Here is an 18,018-nt window from a genome sequence, read left to right on the forward strand (position 1 = left end):
CCACCTAACTACTGAAGGGCTGGAATGTTTAGCTGTGTTAAATGTCTGAAATGTCAGATAAGTTAAGGTGTGATCTTTTTTCAGCTAAGTGAAAGAAGTCATTAGTAACTTCTGAGGCATATGAGATTGCAGCAGATGCCAAATGGTATTGAGTAGTAATAGCAAAGCGAAGACAGAGTTTGAGTTAGTATTTCAGTAAACTTTCTTTAAGGAGAAGGAGAACATGTTGAATCTAGGGTGATTTATTTAAAATAAGAGAAAATAAACAGTATTCAAACGAGAGGTAGGAAATGAAGACACTATGGCTCCTGAGTCAACTGGGGGTGAATTTGTTTTGGATTTTGGAATGAAATGAGCTTTGAGAATGTACATTACAAACTTTAATCTGTGCTTTTATTCTCATAGGATTTTCTCTCTGCTCTCAGCAATACTACATTTGGGTAATATCTCCTACAAAAAGAAGACCTATCGGGATGACTCTATTGATATCTGTAATCCTGAAGTACTGCCTATTGTCTCAGAATTATTAGAAGTGAGTCATTTTTTCTCAGTCCTTATTTCAGATACTGGGTAGCTTCTTATTTTTATTTTATATATCCTTTATATTTGTAAGTGGGTCTATTTAGCTAAAAATGATTTTTTTCAATACTATTTTAAAATTGTGTCTCCAGAAGTTGGAATTTCTCCTGGATTTCTGCCTTACTTTACTTGTGAGTGTTCCAGGATCCTTAGGTCTGTGTTTGCCTTCTTTGTCCCAAACACATATAATCCCTCAGTTTGTTGATCAGGGTGAATATTTCCACTCTAGATTGTTTAATGTCCTGGGTCCATTTTAATATTGCTCTTTCTAATTTGAGGTTTCTTTTTTCCCCTCCACCTCCTCTACTTCTTCTTTTTTAGAGACAGGGTTTCTTTTCTTTTCTTTCTTTTTCTTTTTCTTTTGGTTTTTCTGTGTAGCTTTGTGCCTTTCCTGGAACTCACTCTGTAGCCCAGACTGGCCTTGAACTCACAGAGATCTACCTGGCTTTGCCTCTCGAGTGCTGGGATTAAAGGTGTGCACCATCACTGCCCAGTGAGATGGGGTTTCTTTGTGTGGCCCTGGCTGTCCTGGAACTTGCTTTGTAGACCAGGCTGGCCTTGAACTCATGTAGAGATCTGCCTGCCTCTGCCTCCTGAGTGTTGGGATTAAAGGCGTGTACCACCATACCTTTATTTGAAGATGGGGTGTCTTGGAAGAGTGGAGAGAAGAGGTGAAACTTTTTAATTATTTCTTTAATGGTTTGAGGAGGACTTAAAGATCATCTCGAAATTGTTTCATTGCTCTTTCCAGAGTGATGGTGTGTCGTCATTTCCAGCTAACTCTTCGTCTTAACCAGATTTACACCATCCAAATTGATGTTGTTTCTTTTGAGCTATCTCATCTGACAGATAAAAGAGAACAATGAAACATGTTTCATTGTGGAAAATGGCTTTAAATTAGAGGATAATTCTTATGGGTATTTCTTTTTGGCTTTAATTGTAGGTTGTATTTGTTTATACTGTTACTTAGCTCCTCACCTTTTCCTTCTCTTTCCTTCACTGATACTGTTTCATGTATATGTTATACGGCTATAGTCTTTTGTCATGGCCTATATTTCTTCTTGGAATCCCCTCCTTCCTTGAGTAATTTTAAAAATTTGTATATAGTAAGTTCTACTCTTTGTGCTGAATTAGTTTTGACAAATGGATGAAGTCATGTGTCCACTGTTACAGTCTTATACAGAACTCTTACATTGCTCTAGAACTTCACCTTAATTTGTATTTCTACATATAATATAATTGTAATTATAGGATTAATAGTATTCTAGATTGGCTTATTTTACTTGGTATCATGCATTTATGATGCATCCTTTTAGGCCAGGTGTAGTGCCACATACCTTTAGTTCCAGCACTTGGGAGGCAGAGGCAGTCAGGTCTCGGTGAGTCTAAGGCCAGCCTGGTGTACATAGTGAGTTCCAGGACAGCTAGGACTACATAGAGAGACCTTGTCTCAAAAAACTAAAACAAAACAAAAGACAAAAGGCATTCTTCTACCTCTGGGTAATACTTACATTGTGCATGTGCTCTTCAGTTGTCAATCCAGTCATGAATTGAAGAGCATCTTGCTTGTTTCTGGTTTGGGGCAGTTAGGAATAGCTTGAGGTGGTTTTTTTTTAATTTGAAATTTCAAATAATACCTTTTATATCTCGGTTTATATGCCCCCTCCATGGAGTTTAACCTTATTAAGAACTCTAAACTAATTCATTGTGCATAGAACAAGTTACTTTTCTTCAGCATAGTTTAGGTTAGTTTTTAGAGAAAAAAAGTTATTTTACTAGTATGTGTCCATTATAAAGCTACAGTGCCAATTGAGGGCATCAGATACCTCTTTTTCATGTCTCTAACTGCAGTGTTTATTTTTTCTTTATATATGACTGATCATTGTTTATTAACTTCAGTGGAATGATACTGTGACAGAAGAGGCTGGAAAAAATAATGCCTTTTATTGGAGCTAGACCACTCATTGGAAAAAATTTCTACCAAGATGTAGACTGTTGTATTTGAAGGTTGTAATTTTGAAGATCGTAGACTAGATTTCAATCAGGTGTTTCAGGTAATATTTTAGTCAGCCATTTAGTATTATGATAAATTAGGACATTGTGCCCTGTGGTCCTATTTTAAACCCAGGTTTCTAGTCTTAATTATTATTCTTTTGTCAGAGGCTAGTTAAGAGAGGTTCAGGGAAATAAAAGAGAAATTCAGGGTTTGGGAAATGGCTCAGCTGGTAAAGTGCTTGTTATACAAGCACAAATATCTGAGTTTGGATCTCCACACCCAAGAAAAAGCTGGTCTTATGCATCTGTAATCCAAGCACCAAGAGAGTGAGAGTATGGGATGGCAGGAAAGGCAAGACCCTGAGCTTACTGGCTGGTCAGTGTAGCCAATCAGTGAGCTCTGGTCCCATGAGAGACCCTGCTGAAAAAAAGAGGTGGAATCAGGCATGGTAGTCATGCCTTAAATCCTAGCACTCAGGAGTAAGAGGCAGATGGATCTCTATGAGTTCTAGGACAGCCAGGGCTACACAGAGAGATCCTGTCTCAGAAAACAAAACAAGATCGGCAGAAAGAAATAAATACCTGACATTGAATCCTGCCTTCCACATGTACACATTTATGTACACACACACAGATGCACATAACAGGTTTTTTTTTGTACTGAAAATCCTTTTATTTTAAGTGTATAAGTGTTTTGCTTGCATGTACGGATGTGTATGATGTGTGTGCCTGGTGCCCAGGAAGGTCACAAGAGGATGTAACATTCTCTGGAACTGGAATTACGATGGTTTTGAGCCAGCATGTGGTTATACAGAGCTGAAACAAGGTCATCTGCAAGAGCAAGTGTTTTTACCACTGAGCCATTTATCCAGTCCCCATTTAGAAAAAATTAATAATTCAGTCAGGTGTTAATAGTGTATGCCTGGAACCTCAGCACTCAGAAGGTTGAGGCAGAAGGTTCATTATGAATTTGAAGCCAGCCTGGGCTACAGAGTGAGACTCTGTTACAAATAAACATGATATTCTTTACTTCTGGCGTAAGAGTAAAAGCAAAGCAGCACCTTTATCTGAAAGTTTAATACTCATATATAAAAATAAATTTTTACAATATAAGTATTCATTAGGAGTATTTTTCAAACTCAAGGAGTGCTTTTATCCTTAGTCTGTGTCCTTATCTTTAGATTGTGAAGTCTAGAAAAGCATGTATGCATGTGTATATATATGTATCTGTTTTCTTGATAGAATGTCTTACTATGTTACCCAAGATGGCCTTGAACTCATGATTCTTCTGCCTCAGCATTTGGAGTGCCAGATTTTTAGATTTGTGCCTCCATTCCCAGATACGTGTGTGTGTGTGTGTGTGTGTGTGTGTGTGTGTGTGCATGCATGTGTGTGTAAGACGCTGGTGAGAACCCATGACCTTTCACATGCTAGGCAAGCGTTCTAGAGTTAAGCATTCACTTGGAAGCATACTTTGAAAAGAAACCATTTGTTACCTTTTTTTTTTTTCTATTTTAGGTGGAGGAATTATTGTTAGTGGTATGTTTAAATTCCACTTTAGCCATTATTAAGATTACCTATGTATTTCTTTATATTCATTATGTATTTCTCTCATTAAAGTTTTTTTTTCTAGTTAGCTTTTCAGAATAATATAATTCAGTCTCTGTCATAAACCTTACATATTGAATATACTTTTCTACTTTATAGGTTAAAGAAGAGATGCTCTTTGAAGCATTAGTTACAAGGAAGACGGTGACGGTGGGAGAAAAACTTATTTTGCCATATAAGCTGGCAGAGGTATGATTTTCTTGAGCATCAGTAGTTTGAATATTCTAGAATATAGGGTTGTTTTTTTTTTTCAAGATGAAGATGACATTAGGCAAAATGTATTAATTGGAATATTTCCTAGGAAAAAAATGATAAATTTTCCATAGATTTTGAAGCTTAAAATTCAGTGTGGTTTTATATTTATTTTAATATTAAAATATAACAAAAATAAAATATACAATAAAATAAAAATTGTCACATCGAAGTTGGACACAACAAGCCAGCAGAAGGAAAAGAGCCCAAGAGAAGGCATTAAAGTTAGAGACCCACTTTTTTGCATACTCAAGAATCCCATAACAACACTAAACTGAAAGCCTTAGAGGACCTAGCGCAGACCCGTGCAAGTCTCCTGTGTATGCTGCTTCAGTCTGTGAGTTCATAGGAGTTTTGGTCATGTTGATTTAGAGGACCTTGTTTTCTTGGTGTCTTCCATCCTCTCTGGCTCTTACGTTTTTTCTGCCTCCTCTTCCAAGACTGTTGCCTGAGCTCTGAGGGGAGGATTTGATGGAGACATCCCATTTAGGGCTGAGTATTCCAAGGTCTCTTACTTTGCCTAATGTCTGGCTATGAGTTTCTTACTTGTTTCCATCTGCTGCAGGAGGAAGCTCTGATGATGGCTGAGCAAGGCACTGATCTATGAGTATTACAGCGTATCATTAGGAGTTATTTTATTACCATGGTTTTTGTTTGTTCATTTGCTTTGTTGTTTTGCTTTTTGTTTTTCAAAATAGGCTTTCTTTTATGTAACAGTTCTGGCTGTCCTGGAACTTGCTTTGTAGACCAGGCTTGCCTTGAACTCCTAGAGATCTGCCTGCCTCTGGGACTAAAGGTATGCTGGGATTAAAGATGTGCACCACCACTGCCCAGCTTGTTTATTTGTTTTTTAGATCACTGTATTTGGTTTTACCCTAGGTCACGCGCGATATAGACTCTGATTCTTGGTCACGCAAGTAGGGTCAGGTATGGGTTCCATTTGGTGGAGCAGACCTTAAGTCACTTCAGATATTGGTTAGTTACTCCCACAAGCTTTGTGCCACCATTGCAATAGCATATCTTGCAGGCAGGATAACATTGCAGATCAAAGGGTTTGTGGCTGGCTTGGTGTTTACATTGCTTTTTTTGTTAATGTTCAGGGTATCTTCTTGTACCAGAGACTCGGTATGGTTTTAAATAGTAGGCTTTCACTTTTCTTCAAGGATCTTAAAAAAACCTTACTAATTTATGTGTATGGGTGTTTTGTCTGCATTTATATCTTTGTACCATTTGCATATAGTACCTAGGAAGGCAAGAGTTAGAGACACTTTTGAGCTGCCGTGTGAGTATTGGGAATTGAATCCAGGTCCTCTAGAAGAGGAGTCAGTGCTCCCTAACCCCTGAGCAATCTTTCCAGCCCCTCTTCAAGTATTTTAATTTTTTTTATCTCTCCCTCCCATTGAACTCTGGATGTTGTATGTGTTAGCTATGTATTCTACCACAGAACTACATACCTAGTCCCTCTTCATGATTTTGTTTCATTTTACTATTGTAGGGCAGTAGACTGTAGATAAGATTATAAGCAAGAGCAGTATTTCACCCCAGTGGCCATTTCTTCTTAAATAGTTTACTTAGTCATTTGCTGCTCAGCATACTTTGTCATCTTCGTCATCTTCGTCATCAGTCTTCTTCAATTGCTGGCTGGTCTTTCAAAGTTTATTTTCCTCCTTTTTGTTTCTTCTTGAAGTCTTTTTTTTTGGGGGGGGGGGCGCGGTTTTCGAGACAGGGTTTCTTTGTGTAATCCTGTCTGTCCTGGAACTCAATCTGTAGATCAGGCTAGCCTTGAACTCAGAGATCCCCCTGCCTCTGCCTTCCGATTTCTGGGATTAAAGTTCTACACAACCTCACTCGGCTTTTCTTGAATTCTTAAAATGTAGGAGGCAGTGTTCTGTTTTTACTTCCTATAACTTTAAATATCTGAGTACTTAGGCTGCCAGGTGTTGTTGTTGTTGTTATTGTATTTCTCAGGTATATAAGGGTAGAAAAATGATTGAAAATTGACAATTTTAAGAAAATGATGTGTATCCAAAATATAGTTCAGGAATATGGGGTTAGAAGAGTAAAAGATTCAGAAACGAGAAAGTTGACGTTGAACTCCAGAGAATTGGTTGTGGATCATATTGATCTGTTCATTGCACAGTCTGTGGTCTACTCCATGTGTTCCCTTTTGAACAGTATAAAGCAGGCTTGTAACAGTTTTGCCTTTCTTTTATATTTAAGTTCAGTGATTTAATATTTCTTTCCCCGTGTTTTGTTTCTTAAGATGCAATTTTAATTACATTTTGCCTTTAAGTTAGCTTTTAACCTTTGTTTTATTTTTTCATAATATTTTTGATGTATTTTATTGTTTAATAAGTACTCAAATCCTCTTTGTGCTTAACATTATACTAGATATTAGGATTTAAAATGTGAGTCAGTCTTTAAGTGTTGCCTTTTTATACAAAGAGCAATAGAAAGTCCATTTTGAACTAAACTGTTTTCTTAGGCTTTTTAAAATTAATATTCTGGCAGCAGTGTGATTTGATATAGCACAATAGCACAATTTACTATTGTGGCAATTTGCATGGGTCATATGAGTCTGTATTTCGGCTAATTTTTTGGAATAGTGGTATACAGGCTGATGACAAGGTGTTCATACAGCCTGTGATATCATTTGACACTAGGTTCTTTTCTAGGTTCATAGGTTATTGACAGGCCTCTATTTCTTGTGATTATAGGTAGGACCGAAGTAATATTGTCCCTGTATCCATTGACCTCCCTTCTGTCTTGGACTGTCAGTCAGGATCCAGTCTTAGAAACTAAAGGTGGCATACTGTAGGTGTGCTTTTCTTTCCTGCCTGCCAGTTCCCAAATAGCTAACTAACTCACTGTATATAGGTTTCATAGTCTATTGTAGGACAGTTCCATGTGTCTGGACTCATAGTAAGGTAGAATGCCATGGCAGAAGAGCATGGTGGAACAGAGCTATTCATGGCAGCCAGGAAGCAGTGTAAACCACAAGAAAGGACTAGGGCAAGATATAAACCCCCAAGACAAATTCCAGTATCTATTTCCTTCCATTCAGGTGTGACCTTTTATAGTTCCCTGCTTCCTATTAAATAAAATAATAATATTGTTATCTCTGCAAATGCTCTTGCAGATACACACAGAGGTGTAAATTTTTAACCTCTTAGTCATCCTAATTCCAGTCAGGTTAACAGTTAAAATTAACTGTTATAGGGAGGGAAGTATGCAGAACACATCAGTAGGGAATAAGATATTTGAGACCATGTTAGGCACTGAAGGGAAGGAAGAAGCTGTAATAGGAAGGAGAAAGGTGCTTGCTTTGTGTATACATGCTAAGAAAAAGATAAATATAATTTGATATGATCAGTAGGACTTAGTCATGCCTTGAATAATGGGAGACAGGATAGAAATGGAAATGATAGATCAGACTGCATTACAGATACAATGACTAGAGAGTATAGAATTAGGAGGAGGTTAGAGGGTGAATATAAACTAATTGGTGTATGTAGATTCTTTATGATTTGTTTTTAAAAATAAAAATTTTGTTTCCTATAACCAAATAGATTTGATTAATCTGAATTTAGTTTGTTTTTAACTCAAGAATTTAACTCATAAAATTTATTGTTATAAAATCCTGTATGCTTGGCTTATTTTCCTTCATATATTTTACATTGCTTAATTTGATGAATTAATTTTCTTCTTAGGGAAATAGATTATTATTGTAGTTTACTGCTTAGTGAATGCATTCTTTTTCTTTTAAAAAGTGTTAAGATGCATTGTATATAATTTACCAAAATGTAGAATTTTCAGATCATATGCCATTGTTTCCCCATTAGGACTCGAAATAATTTTTATTTATTTGAAACTTTCTACTGTTGACCATAATTTGATAAATTCTTTCCTTTCAGTAATTCTTTTTTGTCTGGAAATGTGAATTTAAAAAGATGTGGTTTTGAGACAGTCTCATTGTATGCCAACCTGGGAACTCATGATCCCTGCTTTATAGCTCTATAATAAATGCCTGGAGTACAGGTCTTTGCTGCGGTGCCTGGCTTAGAACATTTTTTTTTTTATTATTGAAATTCAAAATAAGTTCATCACCTTTGTGTTACGTGTTATAGCATATCTCCAATTTATAGCTATAGTCTAATAATTTGAGTGACTTGTCTGGTCCACACAGCTAGAATGAAATTCAGAAACAGATTGGCTGGACTTTTTCACTCTCTTATTTCCTTACCACTTGAAAACAGATGTTAATTTAAACAATAAAACATCATTAGCATTTATATTCTTTTAAGTGGAAGGACTCAATTCTTTTTATTTTTTTTATTTTTATTTTTATTTTTTTTTTTTTTTTTTGGTTTTTTCGAGACAGGGTTTCTCTGTGTAGCTTTGCGCCTTTCCTGGAACTCACTCTGTAGACCAGGCTGGCCTCGAACTCACAGAGATCCGCCTGCCTCTGCCTCCCGAGTGCTGGGATTAAAGGCGTGCGCCACCACCGCCCGGCTCTTTTTATATTTTTTAAACCAAAGTGTGTGTGTGTGTGTGTGTGTGTGTGTGTGTGTGTGTGTGTGTGTGTGTGTGTGTGTCTGCCTGCCTGCCTGTCTGTCTTGTCTGTCTGTCTGTCTGTCTGTCTGTCTTTTGAGAGAGAGAGAGCCTGACTTTGTAGTTCATGCTGGTCTTGAACTCATGAAAGTCTGCCTGCTTCAACTTGAGTGCTGTGATTTACAGGTTTGAGCCACTAGGCCTAGCTTTAAACTGTTTTCTGAATGTGAATTTTCTTTTATTAATAGCCTCTCTGCCCTTTATTTGCATGTGTGTGTTCCCGAGTTTGATATCTGGAATCTTCCAAAATTGCTTTTTCATTTTTTTTTCTTTTTTTTTTCCTTTTTTTTTTTTAACTTTAACTTTTTGAAGTAGAGCTTCTCAGAGGAACCTAAAGCTTTCTAGGGAGCCAGCTTGCTATGTGCATGCTTGTCTCCTCCTTCCCATGTGGAATTACACGAAGCTTGCCATGGCCACTCCACATTTATGTGGGTTCTGGGGATCTGAACTCCTGTCCTTATGCTATTCTAGCAGGCAATTTAACTGTTGAGCCTTCTCCCACTTTTTCCCCCAAGTAAATTTAAATTGCTTGGATAGTACCAAGAAAATAGTGAAGTGAGAGAAAATAAAAATATCGTAATTCCTTAATTATAAGATTGTTACTATTTCCTAGGATAAAACAGTTTTACAGTACTGTGAATGACAGTCTGAAGATAGCTAGTAGAATCATTGTGGCAATATAATGTCTATGTTTTGAGAGTGTAAGAAGGATTCTACAAATGGTAATGTCCTTTTTGCTGTCAGATTTATTTCTTAACTTAGAATATTCTCTCCCATTATAGCTGGTATGGTCATTTGTTTTCACACTTCCCATTTTACCACCTTTATTTGGGAGAATATATGCCCCCATAGTCAATAAACAATGCTTTGAACTGAGTGATTCATACAGTGTTTTTGTTTCGTGACAGTTTTTTCCAGGATCTCTGAGTTGGACTAAATTAGAGTACATATAGAAAACTTCAATTAAGCCGGGCGGTGGTGGCGCATGCCTTTAATCTCAGCACTCGGGAGGCAGAGCCAGGCGGATCTCTGTGAGTTCCAGGCCAATCTGGTCTCCAAATCGAGTTCCAGGAAAGACGCAAAGCTACCCAGAGAAACCCTGTCTCGACAAACCAAAAAAAAAAAAAAAAAAGAAAACTTCAATTATATGCTATTTAAATTGACAGGAAATCCAGTTTCTAATTCAAAATAGGTTTTCCTTCTGAAATGAAATAAAGAACAGTCTTTTATTGTATCTTAGTGAAATTATTCCCATTCCTCTTTACACTCATAATTGTCTTTGTGTTTTGTAGGCTGTGACAGTGAGAAACTCTATGGCTAAGTCTTTATATAGTGCTCTGTTTGACTGGATAGTTTTTCGTATTAATCACGCACTTCTGAATAGTAAAGATTTGGAACACAATACCAAGGTAAAGATCTGTTGTATTATGTTTTACCTGAAAACTGTTCAATGAACTGGTGAGTACCTGAAATTTTAAGGAATAGAATTATATAGAGTCAAATCAACTTTACTTCTGTTATTTGTTTCCCTATTCAGGTTAACTGTTCTGTCTTTCTATACCATTTTCCTATATATTTATATGCTATGGACATTTATATACAACATTGGTCTTAAAAATAGAAATAGAAACAGAATCAAGCTTTATATTGTTTCAGTGTTTGCTTTTTATATAACAATCTCTTAAATAGATTCTTATAAAATACATTTTCAAATAAAATTTCTTAAACTATGTCATTATATATTTTTAATAATTGTGTAATACTAGTCGGCGTGGTAGCATATGCCTTTAATCCCAGTACTTGGGAGGCAGAGGCAGGTGAATCTCTTGTGTTTGAGGTCAGTCTGATCACTTGACAAGAAAGAGTTACAGGATAGCCAGGGCTACATGAAGAAACCCTGTCTTGGGGGAAAAAAACCCCAAAAAACAAAAATTGTAACATTTAGTGTGATTTGTGCCTTAGATGATCTCACTGCAAGTAAATATTTTTGTTCTATCCTGAACAATACTGAAATAAATATAGTTTTTTGAGACTGAGTGCTACTGTATAGCCAGGCTGTTCTTGAACTTGAGATCTTAATATGCTTGACTGATAGGTGCTTGGGATTACAGATGTGCTTCACCGTGTTCCAATATGGATATTCTTTCACTGACCTTTGTGCACCTCTCTGTAGTATAAATTCAGTTTATTATTGTTGGATTTAAGGATGTACATATTTTAAAGATTTGTTATCTGTTGCTTTCTCAAAAGGACTGTATACTTCTACCAGTGGTATGTAGTTCCTTTTTTCTCTGAACTTTTATCCAAATTGTATATTATCAGTATTTATATTTTCTAATATATAAGAAATTATCCTGCTCTCCCATTTTTTGCCATTCTTTTTAAGAATGAAAGCCAAACATCTTGTCATGCTTTTCTTAATCTTGTTTCTCCTTGTATTATTTATTTGTATCTTAGTTTTCCTTTATTTTCTTTCTACTTTTCCTTTTTAAGAGCTGTTGTGGACATTTTAGAGATTTAGTTTGATGCATTACTGCAAATATTTTCTCTCTTAGTTACTTTTTAATATTCATGCTATAAGTTTTTATGCATCTATTCCTGCAATTCTTTTATAATCTTTCATTTATGTATTTACTTATGTAGAAAGGTATGTTCTAGTCCAAGTTTATAAAATATTTAATATTCTACTTTTAGAATTTAATTTTGGCTGGGTGGTGGTGGCACACACCTTTAATCCCAGCACTCGGGAGGCAGAGGCAGGCGGATCTCTGTGTTCAAGACCAGCCTGGGCTACAGAGTGAGTTCCAGGACAGGCTCCAAAGCTACACAGAGAAACCCTGTCTCGAAAAACCAAAAAAAAAAAAAAAAAAAAAAAAAAAAAATTATTTTGTTTTCAAATTGAAACTTTGTTTGCTTGGGTTTTGTTTTGTTTTTTGAGACAGGGTTTCTCTACATAGCCTTGGATGTCCTGGAACTCACTATGTAGGCCTGGCCAGCCTCAAACTGATAGATCTACCTTCTTTTGTTTCCTGAGTACTAGGATTAAAGGCATGTGCCATCATGCCCTGCCTTTTGTTTGTTCATTTGTATTTTTAGGATGTCGCAGGATATTGCAATTTAAGCATGACCTAACCATTCCTTTACTTCCTCTTGAGTGTTGTAATTATAGGTGTATGCTACCACGCCCACCTCTGGACCTTATTTTAATGTAACAGATTATATATATAAAGCTTTGATAATTTTAGATTCATTTTAATTTTTAATAGCCATTATGGTCCTATTTACTTAATCTGATGAAAAGTGTCATTTTTTTTAATCCTACTGACTCATTGTACAAATATTATTTTTTAAAAATAATTTATTTTTATGTAAATTGGTGTTTTGCCTACATGTATGTCTGTATGAGGGTGTTGGATCCCCTGGAAGAGGAGTTACAGACAATTGTGAGCTTCATGTGGTGGCTGGGAATTGAACCCAGGTCCTCTGGAAGAACAGCCCACTTTCTTAACTGCTGAGCCATCTCTCTAGTCCCGTAAAATTATTCTTACATTTGTTTTTATATTTCAAGTAATTCCATAACTATAAAATTAAATCTGGTCAGGTGGTGGTGGTGCATGCCTTTAATTCCAGTACTCGGGAGGCAGAGCCAGGCGGATCTCTGTGAGTTCAAGGCCAGCTTGGTCTACAGATCGAGATCCAGGACAGGCACCAAAACTACACAGAGAAAACCCTGTCTCGAAAAACAAAACAAAAAAAAAAATTAAATCTGAATCTTATTGTTAAATGTATTTATTTGTGAAGGACATTATTTCATTTTCTTCTAAGTGACTAAATTTTTAGTAACCATTTTCTTCTAAGTGACTAGATTTTTAGTAACCAGAATTGCATAAAACCCTCTTGTTTTTTGTTTTGTTTTGTTTTTTGAGACAGGGTTTCTCTGTATAGCTTTGGAGCCTTTCCTGGAACTCACTCTGTAGCCCAGGCTGGCCTTGAACTCACAGAAATCGCCTGCCCCTGCCTCCCATGTGCTGGGATTAAAGGCATGCTGCCGCCACCGCCGCCACCACCACCACCACCACCACCACCACCACCACCTGACTTCATAAAACCCTCTTGATACAGATTTCAAAACGTCTTTTATGTATATCATATTAGTTTACTTGCTGTGTCTCAGCACCAGTGGAGAAATTTTCCCATTTAATCAAGAGTGTTATATCTCATGTTAGAATGAGATTGAGTTTGGGGTTTTGTTACATGCTTGTAATCCTAGCACTCAAGAGGCTGAAATAGGAAGAGTAGGACTTAGAGGCCAAGTTCCATTTTCAGGGGTGCAGGGTAGGAGGAAGAAAAAGATGGAATGGTTCGTTAGTTTTATTTTTGTTGTTACTATAAATAAAATATCTGACAAGTGTAACTTAAGGACACTTTATTTTGAATCACATTATGAGGACACAGCCCTCCATCATGGATAAGTCATGCTAGTTGCATCTTATCTATAGAATGGAAGCAGAAAGAGATGGATTCTGTCTTCCATCTCTCTCTCTTCATTATATTCAGCCTGGGACAACACCCCTATGTCCCCATACCCCAGCCAATGGAATAGTGCTGCGCATATTCAAGGTGGGTGGGTCTCCCCACCTCAGTTAAACTCTCTGGAAATGCCCTCACAGATATGATCTGAGATTTTTCTCCTGGGAGGTTCTAGATTCTGTCAAGTTGGCAGTGAATATTAATAATCAAACTTGGTAACAGACATTAGAGTTGAATCTGAATCATTCATAGTAAGATGTTACAGAGCTAATTCCTGGAAGTCAAATATCCAGAAAGAGAATAATAGACATGTTCTCTACTAAATAGCTAGTATTTGAGTGTTGTTGCAGACATTGAACATGAGGAAATTTAGTGGTTTGTTCTTCTTTGGTGGGGAGGGGTATTAGAGTGGGGTTTAATTACTTTTTAAACATTCATTTATTTGTTTATTTATTTATTTGACAAAGTCTCCCCGTGAAGCCCATGCTGGCCTTGGCCTCACATTCCTCCTGCCTCTACCTCTAGAGTGCTTTTTTTCTTTACATTTGTTTATTTATTTTGTGTTCGTGTTTATCTGGAGAACTTCTGGGAGTCAGTTTTCCCATTCTAGTAGGTGGTTTCTGCAGCTAGAATTCAGCTTGTCAGGTTTAATGTCAAGTGCCTTTACCTACTGAGCTACCTTGTATGCCTGCCAATTTAGTACTGAAAGCAAAATTGTTTATTTCGGGTTGAGATCTAATTAAGAATTACATAGTTTTTTCATAACCAGAAATAACTTTATTTGCTGATCTTTCACTTAGGTAACATTTTGATTTTCTCATACCTGTTGTTTCTGTTCCCTCATAGGACTTAAGAATGTTTGAGTTGAGGGATTTCTTGGCTTTCTCAAGTTAAGATAATAGTTCACTCGCCTTGTACTTAGTGTATTTTGAAATTGTAATGCAGAAATTACATGTGTTCAAATTTGTATTATTAAAGAAATATTTACAATGAAAAAAGCCTACTTTAGTTTAATTTACCTACTAGCCTTAAGACCCCAAAATGTGAGTTCTTAGATAGTTGCAAATGTACACACACACTGCTTATTGGTGAGTTAAGGTGACATCTCTCTCCTCCCACTCACATCTCTATCAGTTCTTGGCATTTAACTGTTATTTTAAAAATTGAGGAAAACTCTTAAACACTGATGTAAATTGCCATAAGATAACCACTGTAACAGGAAAATATAGGTTGCTCTGATTGATTGCCATTTTACATTTTTACCATCTGACGCAAGTCCATTTTCTTAAAAATCCATTCAATTTCATGTCCAATGTTTAATAAATATCCATGTATTAAAAATATTTCTAACAAATTATGTGGTATTATTACAGATACATTCCTAAACGCATGTGCGCATGTATGTGGGTATGTATGCATATGCATATGTCTGATGTTCACAAAGGCCAGTGATGTCAAAAATCCCTGAAGTGGGAATCACTGATGGTTGTCAGTCGCTTGATATGGGTGCAGGGAACTGAAAGTGGGTCCTTTGCAGAAGAAGTGTGTGCTCTTAATTGCTGAGCCATCTCTCTAGCCCCCAAATATGTTTCCAAAGTTAGAGTGCAGTACATTTTCATGTTGCCATGGTTTTATGTGATAATTTACATCAATGATTAACAGATTGCAGTATATTTTATTTGAATATTGGACAGCACCAGAACTGTTACAGAAAGGAGTATTTTATTACTTGTAATAAAATAAATAAGCTTGTTTTCAAATAAATTTTCTCTTGTTTTACAGACTTTGTCCATTGGTGTTCTTGATATTTTTGGTTTTGAAGATTATGAAAATAATAGTTTTGAGCAGTTCTGTATTAATTTTGCTAATGAACGTTTACAGCACTACTTTAACCAGCATATCTTCAAGTTGGAACAGGTGAGTATCTAAATATGTGTATGTTTGCCCTTCTGCCCAAACTTTTGAATATTTGTCATAACTTCTGCAGTTTGCATTTTTATTATTACTATCATTAAGAGATTTTCTATTCATTTTACATACTAACCACAGATTGCCCTGTCCTCCCTCCTCCTCCAAGGCAAGGTCTCCCATGGGGAGTCAGCAGATCCTGCTACATTCAGCTGAGGCAGGTCCAAGCTCCTCCTCCCTGCACCAAGGCTGCGGAGAGTGTCTCACCATAGGCACTAGGCTCCAAAAAGCTGGCTCATGCACTAGGGACAGGTTCCGATCCCATTGCCTAGGTGCCTCCTAAACAGTTCAAGCTAAACAGCTGTCTTGCCTATCCAGAGGGCCTAGTCCAGATCCATGGGGGCTCCTCACCTATTGGTCCACAGTTCATGTGTTTCCACTAGTTTGGCTAGTCTTCTCTGTACTTTTTCCAATCATGGTCTCGATGTCCCTTGCTCATAGAATCTCTCCTCTCTCATCAATTGGACTCCTGGAGCTTGGCACCCGGCCGTAGATCTCTGCATCTGCTTCGATCGGTCACTGGATGAGGGCCCTATGATGACAGTTAGGGTATTCAGCCATCTGGACACCAGAGTAGGCCAGTTCAGGCACCCTGTCAACTATTGCCAGTAGTCTAAGATGAAGTCATCCTTGTGGATTGCTGGGAACCTCCCTAGCACTGTTTCTCCCTATTCCCATGATGTCTTCATTTATCATGGTATCTCTTTCCTTTCTCTCTCACTCTGTTCCCGTTCCAGCTGGAACCTCCCATTCCCCTATGTTCTTATCCCCCATCCCTTGCCTTCCATTACTCCCCTTACCCCCAGTTTGCTCATGTAGATCTCATCTATTTCTCCTTCACTGGCCGATCCATGTTTCCTTCCTAGGGTCCTCCCTGCTAGCTAGTCTCCTTGGAACTGTGGGTTGCGGTCTGGTTATCCTTTGCTTTACATCTAATATCCACTTATGATTGAGTACATACCATGTTTGTCCTTCTGAGTCTGGTTTACCTCACTGAGGATGATGTTTTGCACTTTTATTCAGATAGTATGGTGGTCATATCGCTCACTATAAGGAAATGACAAATCAGAGCAAAGATTTGTAGCTGTGTCATACAGACGTTTCTTACTTTTTCAGTAGTTGCTAGGTATCAAACCCCAGTCCTCTGCAAAAGTAGCAAGTACTCTTAACCACTGAACTATCTCTCTATCTCTAGCCCCATCAAGAAAAATTTTACATAGAGCAATGCATTTATTCTAAACTTCCTTTTAAAAAGTCTGTAAATTTCCTAAATTAAGGGGAATTAAGACAAGATGTGTTGGGGCTAGAGAGATGGTTCAGTGAAAACAGCACTGGCTCTTCTTCCAGACTACCCAGGTTCAAGTCTTAGGACTCATGGCAGCTCACAGCCATGTGTACTCTAGTTGCTGAGGATTCAACAGCCTCTGTTCTCTTCTGGACTACATGGGCTCCAGACACACATAGGGTGCACAGACAAACATGACATTCAGGCAGAACACCCATGTACATAAAATAAAAAATTTAAGAGAAATAAAAGATGTCTCTTTGGTGCAGGCTCCTTAATGAACCAATTGTAGAAAGCCAGCATTAGTAGACACTTAAAGCTAGTAGATTAACCTCTAATTACAGGGTTTAATGAGTTTGGCACCTGGTATGAGCTTTGAATGTACTTGATACAAGAGTGACACTACTCAGAACCTCTTCTCGCAGATGCCCAGCAGAGGTGAAGCAGGGAGACTTAAGTCTGCTTAATGTAGATTCTACTGCTTCTTAGAGTTTTGTTCATGGCTCCTCCCTACCACAGTGATAGAGAGGTAGTCTAGGTTATTTTTTTTTAACCATTCCTAGATGCCCAATAACTTGAAGACTGTTGATAAAAGTATTGCTACCAACCCTCCTGCTACTAGGCACTTTTGGACACCATCTCCCTAGCATTCTTTTCACCTGGAGCAATTAGGTGTGTGGACCCTAGGTCATCCATTTTATACCCACTGGTGTGTGTCTTGGCAGTCTGGCAGGCACAGTTCTCTATGTGAACATCTTGATGTCAACAGGACCCATGAGAATAGTCCCACATATGTGACAAACTGTCCTATCCTCACTCAGTGAGGTTAAAGAAAATACTCATTCAGAACCATATCCCTGACTGGTCTGGTTACAGGTATAGCAGGAATTTCTCAGTAGAAAGAGATTTTGGAGTTGCCTCGTGGTGTATTCAGGACCTTGTAGGAATGAGGTCATAGTCCCAGCCTGGGCTCATGGCTTGTCTATTGTAAGTGTTGTCTCAGACAGTTTGTTGTGGTTTACATCTTTTGAGCTGCCTTTTTCACCCTCCTCTTCTCAGGGCAAGGAGCTTGTTGCAGCTTTAAGGTCAGGTTCAGTCTTCACCTTTCCCCAGTAAAATGCAATCCTTGTGCTTGTTTTGGTGTGCCAAAGGTGCAGTGGCAGTGACTGAGGGCCCAAGAATGTCACTAC

General features: G+C 37.5%; 1 protein-coding gene across 6 annotated transcripts in view; it reads left to right on the forward strand.

The window, feature by feature from the left end:
* The window catches only part of Myo9a (myosin IXA), a 232,981-nt gene that overhangs the window by 101,186 nt on the left and 113,777 nt on the right, over positions 1-18,018 (forward strand). For all 6 annotated transcript variants that reach the window (XM_052762736.1, XM_052762746.1, XM_052762755.1 and 3 more), the window contains 4 exons: positions 406-532; positions 4,282-4,371; positions 10,338-10,454; positions 15,358-15,492. In XM_052762736.1, coding sequence (XP_052618696.1) covers positions 406-532; positions 4,282-4,371; positions 10,338-10,454; positions 15,358-15,492 — 469 coding nt within the window. The remainder of the gene's footprint in view (positions 1-405; positions 533-4,281; positions 4,372-10,337; positions 10,455-15,357; positions 15,493-18,018) is intronic.

The sequence above is a fragment of the Peromyscus californicus genome, unplaced genomic scaffold (assembly GCF_007827085.1).
Source record: "Peromyscus californicus insignis strain IS unplaced genomic scaffold, ASM782708v3 Scaffold_11__1_contigs__length_118956290, whole genome shotgun sequence".
Classification (NCBI taxonomy): Eukaryota; Metazoa; Chordata; class Mammalia; order Rodentia; family Cricetidae; genus Peromyscus; species Peromyscus californicus.